This window comes from Cydia fagiglandana, chromosome 13 (genome assembly GCF_963556715.1).
Source record: "Cydia fagiglandana chromosome 13, ilCydFagi1.1, whole genome shotgun sequence".
Taxonomy (NCBI): Eukaryota; Metazoa; Arthropoda; class Insecta; order Lepidoptera; family Tortricidae; genus Cydia; species Cydia fagiglandana.
Genome location: NC_085944.1, coordinates 1936883 through 1949202, shown reverse-complemented (window position 1 = coordinate 1949202; position 12320 = coordinate 1936883). Strand labels below are relative to the sequence as shown.

General features: G+C 39.3%; 1 protein-coding gene across 4 annotated transcripts in view; it reads left to right on the top strand.

Moving 5' to 3' along the window:
- The window catches only part of LOC134669957 (6-phosphofructo-2-kinase/fructose-2,6-bisphosphatase), a 35562-nt gene extending 26632 nt beyond the window's left edge, over positions 1-8930 (top strand). The window contains exons 6-10 of one of the 4 annotated variants that reach the window (XM_063527596.1): positions 389-484; positions 1002-1220; positions 2017-2251; positions 2989-3116; positions 7902-8930. In XM_063527596.1, the coding sequence (XP_063383666.1) occupies positions 389-484; positions 1002-1220; positions 2017-2251; positions 2989-3116; positions 7902-7991 (768 nt within the window). In that variant the 3' untranslated portion in view covers positions 7992-8930. Of the gene's footprint in view, positions 1-388; positions 485-1001; positions 1221-2016; positions 2252-2988; positions 3117-5175; positions 5224-7901 lie in introns of those variants that run through there. The other 3 variants (XM_063527593.1, XM_063527594.1, XM_063527595.1) reach the window with 3 other exon arrangements.
- Positions 8931-12320: the final 3390 nt, after the last annotated feature.

The window sequence follows — 12320 nt, the reverse complement described above, 5'->3', positions numbered from 1 at the left end:
GGGTCGTATTTTAGCAAAAGCTAAGTAGTAAGGACCCGGGTATGTCCTTAAACTACGTCCAAGACCACCGGTGGACGGGCAGCAGCGTCCCTCAAATTCAGTGTACTCGACTGCGATCGCCAACCCGTCTGCCAAGCGTGGCGATTATAGCATTCACCCCCCCCCCCCCCCCCCCAAAGGGGGAGGCCTATGTTCAGCAGTGGACGTCTTATGGCTGAGATGATGAAGTAGTAAGCTACTGATAAAGTTGAAATTATATTGGCGCGTACGTATGTGGTCGATAAATCGTACTGTGCCTCAATAAATCGAAAAATTCCGGATAAAAGATCTCACTCCAAGGAAAAGCTTATATTTACTGTAAATATAGTTATTTGCTTTGTTGTTTTAGGTAGTGGTGCACAAACACGAAGGACACATACAGAGTCGGATAGTCTACTACCTGATGAATATACACATAGTGCCACGGACCATATATTTGACAAGGGTGAGTCTTGTCTTTAAATGAAACCTAAGAGGACTTCAAATGGCCGTGCATTTGATTAAGGATTTTTAATCGTTCGTCTAGTAAGATGGTTAATTAGTAGTAGTAAACTCTTTATAATATGTCTTTGTACAAAAAGACATATCGAAAATAACATCAAATTAGTTTGCCTATGTACTTCACAACGGCGAACTTATATCTCTTTGAGGGATCTCTTCCAGTTAACCTTATTTAAACATTAACATTTGTTAAACCTCACTACTCATTAAAAATTTCTCGAAATAATAATTCATGACCTCAAGTAAGATTAAAACTCACTGCTCTGGAACTCCAGCCTCCGCACTACCAAAGCTACTGAAAATTACCGAAGCGCGGCGAATATTGCCATCAATATCCTACAGGAGGTAGTGCGGCGGACTGGTGTCCTAAAGCCACTAATACGAAACTCACACGAGGCATATTTATTCACGTTATTTTAAGTCACAATTTCGTTAACTATAAAATGTATTAATATTTCCAGCACGGCGAAAGCTTGCACAACATCGTAGGCCGCATCGGCGGCGACAGCGCGCTCTCTCCCCGCGGCGCGCAGTACGCCAGCGCCCTAGCGCGCTACATCGACGCGCAGGCCATACCAGGCCTGCGTGTGTGGACGTCGTGGATGCGACGCGCCATACAGACGGTTAAAGACGTCAAGGCGCCGCAGGAACGGTGGAAGGCGCTCAACGAGATAGATGCTGTAAGTGTATAGTGATATCCCGACCAGGTCATCCCGGGCTGCGTGTGTGGACGTCGTGGATGCGACGCGCCATACAGACGGTTAAGGACGTCAAGGCGCCGCAGGAGCGGTGGAAGGCGCTCAACGAGATAGATGCTGTAAGTGTATAGTGATACCCCGACCAGGTCAGCCCGGCCTGCGTGTGTGCACGTCGTGGATGCGACGCGCCATACAGACGGTTAAGGACGTCAAGGCGCCGCAGGAGCGGTGGAAGGCGCTCAACGAGATAGATGCTGTAAGTGTATAGTGATACCCCGACCAGGTCATCCCGGCCTGCGTGTGAGACGTCATATAGAAATATGGGTCATACACATTACACACGTAGAAAAACAAAAGTTATTATGTTCCCAAAAGTTATAATGTGCGCCTGTTTGCCACCAAAACAACATGAAAAAAAATGCATTTTTCCGGTTGTCTCATGTGTCGCCTAAAACTGACCATGATAATGGTTCTGGCCTGTACCCAAAATATAGATTTGTTTTATAGTTGAGAACGTTTTACTTTACTTGTTACTTTTAGGTATAGAAAAGACTAATTTGGATGTAAATTTGTTTATCATTCCGTAAATAGTATTATTTATGAAATAAGTAAATCAAAATACATTTTTTAAATAATCAGGATCCATACATGATAAATACTCAATTTTAAATTAATTAGAAATGTCAATACTATCCATTTATTTACAACACAAACCTTATTGAGCTTACTGTGGATCCATCTGTGTAAAATTGTCTTATAATATTTATTTATCTCCCAGGGCATCTGCGAAGAGATGACCTACGCCGAGATCCAAGAAAAGTACCCTTCAGACTTCAACGCGCGGGACGCGAACAAGTTCGCATACAGATACCCCCGGGGAGAAAGCTACGAGGACTTAGTGGCCAGACTGGAACCGGTTATAATGGAGCTGGAGAGACAGGGGAACGTGCTGGTCGTGTCGCACCAGGCGGTCATGCGGTGTCTACTGGCGTACTTCCTTGACAAATCTGCCGGTGAATGATCTAGTAGAATTCCTGGAAAACACAAGTTCTGTGTTATTTGGTCTAGCAGTTTGAGAATTGATGTGTACAGATAACGGTCAGATTTTTCTTCCCCAAATCTTCTGAACACGCTGAAACTTATTTATAGATTCATAAACTTAAATTTGATATGGTGATGAATTTTTAATAAATTTTATAAAACTTTGATCACAATACTAACAGGCCAATTTGAGTTTTAGTTATTAGATCTGTTTCCAATAGGATACTGATCTGTCAGTATCAAAAGTAACATATCTTCAACCAAAAACGTCAAAACTAAAACTTGAATTGGCCTGTGAGTGCAAGTCTTAAAATAAATAAAGTCTAATGTTTTGTAACCAGGCCACAAATATCTAAACAAACAGAGTTATGGCCGGCTTCTTATATTCCTGCAGATGAAGTTTCCTGATATCACCTCTATTGATTCTCTTAGCTTGGCAGCTTCCCTCTCTCCATATCAAATCGATTTATGAGTTTACAACTTATTTACAAATTGAAGTGCACATATAACATTATAAGGCGCCATACAAATTGAAAATCCAAAATTTGCCACTGTAATTTGAACCTACAGTGTAAGAAACAGAGTTGATTTTGCGTTGTTTGACTCTGTTCCAATTGATAAAGATAGAAATTTCATTGAAATGAGGAAGTAATATAGGTAGGACCTTGGGCCTAAGAGGGTAAAGTCATGTGACTGTTTCTTTACACAGAGGAGCTCCCTTACCTCCACGTGCCCCTGCACACGGTGATCAAACTGACCCCGGTGGCGTACGGCTGCCGCGAGGAACACGTGGCCCTGGCCGTAGACGCCGTCGACACGCACCGCCCCAAGCCCTCTGTGAGTATCACTTACCTTACCCCCTTATACATAAACGTCTATTATGGCTCTTTTACACGATGGGCCAGCGCCGCCCACTCTAAGGGTCTCCCCTGATATATCGACGCGCATTCGGCAAAAGCCGATAGGAAAAAGCTTTAGCGGCCGATGCGAGCCGAGCCGAACGACGACTTTTTCGCTCTTATTGCGTGGACATAAAGCTTTCTCCTATCGGCTTTTGCCGAATGCGCGTCGATATATCAGGGGAGACCCTAAGGCCCACTTGCACCATCCCACTAACCCAGGATTAAGCGGTTAAACCGTCAAACCAGTGTCAAATTGTACTGGTAATCATGATAACTCCAGGTTTAACCGGTTAACCCCGGGTTTGTGGAATGGTGCAAGTGGGCCTAAGGGACGCATTTATGCGTTAGAGGGAGCAAGTGATATTGCTATCTCGTTCTACCGGATGGTTGCGTCCCTTGGAGTGGCCGGCTCTAGCCCATCGTGTGGAGGAGCCATTAAAGTTGACAAGCCGATAATAATCGTTTGTTGTTCCATCATACCAATACGTCGGAAAGGGACAAACGGTTATTATCGGCTTGTCAACTTTAGTTAAGGTTTATGAATAAGGGGGTAAATCTTCTTCCTCGGGTTATCCCGCCATTTTGCCATGGCTCATGGGAGCCTGGGGTCCGCTTGACAACTAATCTCATCATTTGACGTACGCACTATACTCTGTATCTTTAGGTATTTAAATAAAAGTAAACAAAATGTACCCTCGAATGGCTCCTTAGGCCAGTTGAGGGTAGATGAAAACATTACATGAACAAATAATGTAGGTTAAAGTCAGGTCGTTCAGTGACTGATCCAGGCGGTTTTGTATTTGGCCGGTTAACTAATAAATGTTACAAGTTATAACTACCGGAATATTTACAAATTGTTCACTTTTATTTAAATACCTAAAGATACAGAATATAGTTTTTACGAAAGCGACTGCCATCTGAACTTCCAACCCAGAGGGGAAACTAGGCCTTATTGGGATTAGTCCGGTTTCCTCACGATGTTTTCCTTCACCGCAAAGCAACTGGTAAATATCAAATGATAATTCGTACATAAGTTCCGAAAAACTCATTGGTACGAGCCGGGGTTTGAACCCGCGACCTCCGGATTGAAAGTCGCACGCTCTTACCGCTAAGCTACCAGCGCTTTTCTGTGAGTATAACTTATACCGAGCTAAAATATACACACTAAAAGCAGGTATACTATACAGATATGGACTCTAGGAGTCGAAGTGATCGCCATGGTCGAAAGCGGCCGGAAGGATTATCATCATCATAGACTCTTTCATAGATATCTCTATCGTAGAGATGATAAAAGCTGCGTCCGGTGGCATATCGCACGTGGCACGAAAACCTTGAAAATGACTACCATCGTTCAACCAAATTTTAATAGTGAAGTCGTTTTTGAAGTACTGATATTCGAAAAGCAATGTGCAAACATTTGAAAAGGTAAAACTACTCGTCTTACGTCGTCTGGGAATTACCAAACTAGCTAGAAACAGGCGCAGAATAGAATCATAATGAGTAAAATACAACTGAAATCTCGCACCAATGTAAGGTAATTTTCTAATGCCTTGTTGATTAGTAACTTGTGGAGTCCATCGAAGCTATCTACCCCGATATGCAGTCTGTGCAGTTAGCATCGTTCGACCAAAGAGAATTGATTGTAATAGAGAGATAAAATCTAAGAAAAAAATGGGCCTCTTATCGTGCGCTGTACTGCGCCATATGTTTTGCGGTCATTGAATTGTCAACCGTCAACTTTTGATGCTCAGAGTTACCGCAAAATGTGTGGAGCTGTACAGCGCCATCTCGTTTACCTGTCAAATACGAAGCACGAAATTGTCTTAAATTTTACGCATCTTACTCAATCAATGTATCTTTGGTTCGACTCTAAACCGTCTTGTATTTTTTTTGTTATATTTTATTTGTTAATACAAAGTACTTTTATTCCTCAAAATAAAATGTATTTATTTATTACAAAATGGTAATTGTAATGTAAGTTTTGTTCCTAACAGGGCGAAGAAGAAGAAGACAAAACTGACATATAGAGCACGTACGATATATGTTGTGTCGCATGACAGTGCATATTTAGATTTGTTGCGTAATTATATGGACGCTGGGATCTAAATAGTTATTTACGACACAAGTGCGTAAAATAGGAAATTCGCAACGAGTGGCGAATTTCAAAACACGACCGAAAGGAATGTTTCAAGCCGACACAAGTTGCGAATTGTCTATTCGCACGTGTATCGTACAGTTCAGCGTCATATAGTACGTAGCATACAAATTATTCAAATTGTTCGGTACACCGTATAATATGTATGGTGCATCGAAATATTTGTATACTTTGGATGCTATTACCTACTATACGACGCTGACTGTACAATGTTTTACAGTACATATGGCCCTTTAAATTATCGACGTAGTTAATGTGCTTATTATAGCACATGATATCGTAATGAAGCACCAGATGTACAGTAAAAATTTTTTTTTATTTTAATAATATTGATGTATATTAAAAAGTACCTACATGTATATATTTTTAACAATTTTGATTTTACTAGTTTTGGCTTAGTTAGTCCCAATTTTTCTATGCAATACATTGTCTAGTCTAAAAGATGTATTCGGATAATTCCGCCTCCTTCAGAATGTCGGCTAATTCCGAAAATCACCTATAATTCCATCATATAAGAATATACTTACTTTACTCTTTGATATAAGAGTTCAATTATCCGACATTCTCAACTGTTCGAAATTAAGCGAATACACGTTACCTTCTGCGGCTTTAGCACGAGTGCGCCGCGAAAATATGTGTGATACAATTAAATTTTAATTTTATAAAAATACTTTACGACTATTCTATGTAATAAGAAATCAATCTCGATCAGCACACCTAGATCCCGGTATTGAACGCCGTGGCCGGAAATTTCTTATCCCTGTAAATAAAATATCTAGATCCCAGTTCACTTTGTCCATATAATCACCGCAGCAAAATAGTATATCGATAGACTAGACCCGCCATGGCATGTTGAAAATCAACTATCACGTTTTGGCGGAACCACTTGAAAATTCACAAAGTTAAGTTACCACTTTGTACGGGGGTGGCGGGTGTGACTGTACAAACATTGTTTTTATTTTTATAGACTAGTATCTAGATATAGCTGAGTTCGCCCGAACACTGCTTATTGCTCAATAAGCAAGATATTAAGCAATTACTGGTTGCCGACGGCAACTCTTTCTTCATTAACCCTTTAACCGCCAAAGTCTGATATATAAGACATTACATATCCAGTTCATATCGCCACAGTCTGATAAATAAGACAAAGATCTGATTTGGTTTTTACAGCACATTTATAACTCCCGTAACTATGCCAACCTTTTACCTACGTAACTAGGTCAACTCTGCGTGGTACAATTACTGACTGTGGCGACACGAGCACGCTCGATCAAAAATTGCTGGCGGTTAAAAGGTTAAAATATTTGTCCAAATCCAAAATTATGAGGTTTATAAATATCGAACTGAGGAGGCGCAAACTTTGTGCGAGAAATGTTCTTAGGATCTAAAAGGGTAGTTTTTTTCCTGGCCAGTCAGGAAGAAAACTGCCCTTTTGAATATATATTTGAATCAAAGAAAACTTAACAACAGTGATATGAAGTCTAAGAAAAAATCATGCCTTGAGTTTGACAGCTGGTGTAGATGTCGCTGTGACGCTCCGTACATTATGCAGTAGTTCTGTGTGTCAAATTTTGATTAGAGAATTTAGTGACCACATAACATTTGCCGCCGTATATCGCCATCTATAGTTCGTTTTTTTTAGCATTAGAAAGAACTTGAAAGAAGATAAGCGATCTTGACATGTCTTTTAATTGAAAAACACTTTTTAAAAATCACTAACTATTACTTATGAAATCAGAAGAATATAAATGAAAAAAAATGAAAAAAATATTTATTCGCTAAATAAATGATCGTATTAGATTAATAATTGTTACATATTTGTCGTAACTTATTTTTTAAATGTGTTTTTCAATTAAAAGACACATCAAGATTGTTTAAAAAAAACGAACTATGGTTTGTTTCTCAACTCGGGGCACGATTTTTTTCTTCTTAGACTTTACAGGTGTTCTATTTACTTTTAATAATTCTGTTGTCGAATGCCATGGTTGCTTAAATAAGATCAATTCTAATATTGTTTAATTATCTTTACCAATTGGCACTGCCGCTAAATAGCGCTTTTCTAAATTTCAATTAAACACACATTTGGCATTAACAATGAAGCTCAGTAAAATGGCATGGCATTTTATATTCTACTGAAATGTTAACTTAATTACAACCTACAAAATTTTAAATTCATGCTCCAACTTTGCCCACGGTAACAAATTTCACGACTCTTGTATACACAAGATTGAGATTTATCAACTGACTACATAATTAAAAACTTTTATTTTCAGTCATAATATCTGGGCAAAGTTACACCAATAAAATTAAATTGGATGTTTGATAAAAAAAAAATTGTCATTGCGAAGAATTCTTCACCTTGGACATAATGCAAGCTAATCAGAGGGACTACCGCGAAAATCGAAATTTCGCTATTTGCCTATCTTGAATCCGCATTAAGCGATAGAGGCAGATAACGAAATTTCGATTTTTAAGATTTTCGGGAAGGGGCAAAGTTGGACACTTACACAGTAAACACCTTAAACACAGTACCCCAAATTTTAACACGTAAAATTTATCCCACAGGTGATACCAGCGCCTCCAATCGCAGCGCCAGTGCCCCCGGTACTAAACGGGGAATCGAACGGCGACAACGACCAGTGTGAAAAACATTAATATTTTATATATTAGGTATACAGGACTTTGGAAGTAGCGTCGAGTGTCCAGAGACTTCCATGTAGAGTCCAAGGTAGTCCACCTATCCAATGTGTATTTGCGTCTCACATTTCGCTTAGTGAGAGAGAGACGCAATCACATTGGACTAACAAATTGGACAGGTGGAATACAACCCTAAGCTAACTTTGCATTGAATGAACAAAGTGAGGGTCATATTTTCATAGAAATTTGACGTTAATGGTGACATTGTCACACTTTGTCATTGCAAATGCGATGCAGAGTTAGCTTGGTCCGACTCTAGCGACGCATGATATCTCTAAATTATCGTACCAAGTACATTTAAAATACTTTTAGTATTTATATACCTATAGAGATGTGTCAATGTCAACTTTGCTAAAAAGTGCTGGATTTATATGTACAGTCGCCATCAGATATATCTGAGCGGCCAAGGTACTCATAAATATCTGAAAACGCCTCTATTGTCAAGACGTTAGAGTGCGTGTCCAGATATTTTTGAGCACCTTGGCCGCTCCGATATATCTGTTGGCGACTGTACATATGGCTTTCCATCAGAGAAGGCTCCTTATACTTCATATGCAATAAACCTTTCTGTTGGAATTTCAGATAAAAGGCACCTTATTGCATTTGAAGCACAAGGACCCTTCTGTGCTGGAAAGTCACATATATGGAATGGAGGCTCTGGGATTCAGAAAATGCCTTGGAGACCGTCTGTGCCGATTTAGCAGCGACAAAATGTGGGTTTGGCAAATTTGACGTTAGCTGTGGCATTCCTTCACTCTCGGCCCAATTCGAACTATACGATACGTCAATAGATCTAGGAAAGATATGGATTAGATATGTCAGTGTCAAATGTAACATTTCCTCAAACAAAAACGTCACTTTTGACACTGACACATCTAATCCATATCGTTTCTAAAGCCCCGGCCAAACAGCCGGCGCGACGCAGCGCCGCGTGATGCCGACGCGATGCCTGTTCAAACAGGGCGCGCGCGGATCGCGCCGGCCTCACGCTCTCAACACGCCCTCATCGCGCGCGGGAACGCGACGCACCGCTCGCTGCCTAACGTCCGATCCGACTGATGTGACGTTGCGCGACGCGGCGGGCCGCCGCGTACGCGCCGCCTGGACGCAAGGGGCCGCGCGGCGATACCGGCGGGACGCAGTCTGTTTGACGTCGGTAACCTGTTAGCATGTGCCGCGGTCGCGCGGCGCGGACGCGGCGCTGCGTCGTGCCGGCTGTTTGGCCAAATCTATTATTTGACGTATCTTGAAGTTCGAATAAGGCAGTCTGTCGCTTCTCGAGTTGGTGCAAAGTTAGCCTGGTCTGCCTCTAGGTATCTTAGGGCAGTTTATGTGTATCACCCGCAATAACATCTCGAAACAACCTTATTTGATATTGCAGGCTAATGTTGCCTTCAAAAATATCACGGCTACAAGAATGCCAAAAACATCTTTATTTGCACAATTTGAAGTTGACTTCACGTACACATTGTAATATAAATTAAAAGTTTTCAAAAATACCACTTTATCAATTGTCGATAAAGGGTATTTCTAAGCGAATCTTTATAGCAATTTCGCCTTATTGACACCCCGTAAAGTGGTTGATATCGATTATACAAATATCCAATGATATTTATAGATATCGTCAGTGACTCTAAATGGATGTAATTTTAACTCATTGTGGTGGCTTGTACCGTCTGTGAAGTTGAATTTGAGACTGATAAGTGAGTCTAGAACCTCTAAGTCTTGTTATTGTAAAATAAATCGTGAAAATTAAAAAAAAATCGCGGCCATTTTATCGTGAAAATTAAAAAAAAATCGCGGCCATTTCATCATTTTACTCGAGAGAGAGTGTTGGGACAAAAATAGATGTAAATCAGTCAAAATAAATGCTATGAACTTGCTTAATTCATTCGAATTATGAAAATTGTGCTTATTTTGAAACCGTCCTTGTGAAATATAAATATTATCTTTCGGTTTTAAATAAATATTTATAATTGTTATTATAACTGACTTTTAGTACCAAGATGGGCCTTTTCGGTAGTTATCAAAAATTAAACAGAGTTAGACCAAGACAAGTCTGCAACGATTTTGAAAGCACGCGCAGTGCAAGTGTTATTTTAAACGACAAACTTCTATGAAATTATGACGTATAAATAACAGACACTGCGTGTGCTATCAAAATCGTTGCAGAATTGTCTTGGTCTAACATTAGTGTCCATACATTGAAAGTGACACACTTGATATAGACGTCAGTACAAAAACTAATGTTTTGTCACTTAAAGCAATACAAATCTTATTTTGTAAACGGTAAAATTGAAATTCCCTTGACACGGTTGAGAATGAACCAAAACGACTGCGTTAGAGGTAAAATTTGAAATAAAAAATACAAGCTTTTCTTGCGCTAGTTCACTCGCGAATGCAGGGTTGTCATCCTTGTCTAACCCAATAAAGTGAAAAGAAGATGGCATGATATACTCCTCATTGTTGATTGAGTTAAAGCAAAAATGTCCCGCACTTATATATTTTTATAAGCGCTCCAGTTCGTCTACCATCGTCATATTGATATGTATATGTAGGTAGGTTTACAAGCAATGGTTTACAAATGGCTATGTATATTACATATGTATGTAATTAATTTAATGTTTATTATAAGTGTATTTCTAAGTGGGTTTGTGTGTTTTATTTACCTAATTTATAACCTGTCCAAATTGCACTTTTATTAGGGGTGCGAAACTCCTCCCTTCGGGCAAACTCGGTTCCGTTCAGCTCCGAGCAATTATTAGGGTTGACACTACTTGACGTCCCTTTGCGTGCACGACCACAAATAAGATAATGGCAGGAGTGCGAAACTCCTGACTTCGGTCAAACTCGGCTCAGCATTGCTCCAAGGAATTATTAGGGTTGACACTACTTGACGTCCCTTTGCGTGCACGACCACAGATAAGATAATGGCTTGAATTTTGACAACCCTATATAGCCGACAGGGATAGTGTCATATATTAGAAAGGGCCAGCATGATTCGACCCTGAACCGCTGTCAAACTTCGTTTTTGTAGGAAGTTTCCTTTCTGTACGGTAATACTATTAATTATTCTGTGATAATGGCTTGAATTTTGACAACCCTAAATAGCCGAAAGGGATAGTGCCATATATTAGAAAGTGACAGCATGAGTCGTCCCTGAACCGCTGTCAAACTTCGGTTTTGTAGGAAGTTTCCTTTCTGTACGGTAGTACTATTTATTCTGTGCTAAAAGCAGCAAGGTTTAGACAAGAAAAATGTATAAGTTCTTATAAGTTTACCTTATAAGTTCGTTTTTTTTAGCATTAGAAATAAGGTAAACAATTTTGATGTGTCTTTTAATTGAAAAACACATTTTAAAAATAAGGTACGGCGAATATGTAACAAATATTAATCTAATACGATCATTTAAATTCTTCTGCTTTCAGAAGTAATAGTTACTGATTTTAAAAAGCGTTTTTAATAAAAGGACATGTCATGATCGCTTATCTTCTTTCAAGTTCTTTCTAATACTAAAAAAAACGAACGATAGTGGTGGACAATGTAACGAAAATGGCATCATGAGAAACTTCTATGTTATGGCGTATAAATAAAGCACTGCGTGAGCTCAATTCGCTGCAGGCTGATCTTGGTCCGAATCTTACAAGTTCTTAATTGCTACTGACATTAAAAATTTACTGTACTCTGCCATCTAGTGAAAGAATAGCAAAGAAAAGTGCCTGCCATCTAGCGGAGAATAGATTACAAGTTGTCATTTTAAATAGCACTAGCTACTCTCTGCTAGATGGCGTTACAAGTACTTACTGAAAAATAAGTAGAAGGGTAATAAAGCAAACATTGATAATGTGTTCTCATTGAAAGGAATAGAATCGTAAAATATAAGCATTTACGATCGAATATTGCTTAACTGTCTGTATCGGTTTTATTACGACAAAGTGAAAAGGATAAAAAAAGTTGCGAATTCAATGTCAATGTGTAATTTTTTTTATATTAAAAGTATAGCTAAAACACTTAAGGAGTCTCGGAGCAAAAAAAAATTGGTTAAGCTACCTAAAATGTTTGGTACAAACAACGACACTCCTATGAACTGTATATCGGTGGACCTTATTACAAAAGGCATAAGGTCCACAGTTGTACAGTTAACATGTGCCGATGGTACGTAACAAACTATGAACAATAAAGATTGTAATTAGAACCTAATCGGGCTAATCGTAATAAGAGAAGGTACCTCACTAAAGAAATATGATAAAAATAATATTTTCTTTTCTTTTACGACTGACACAATCT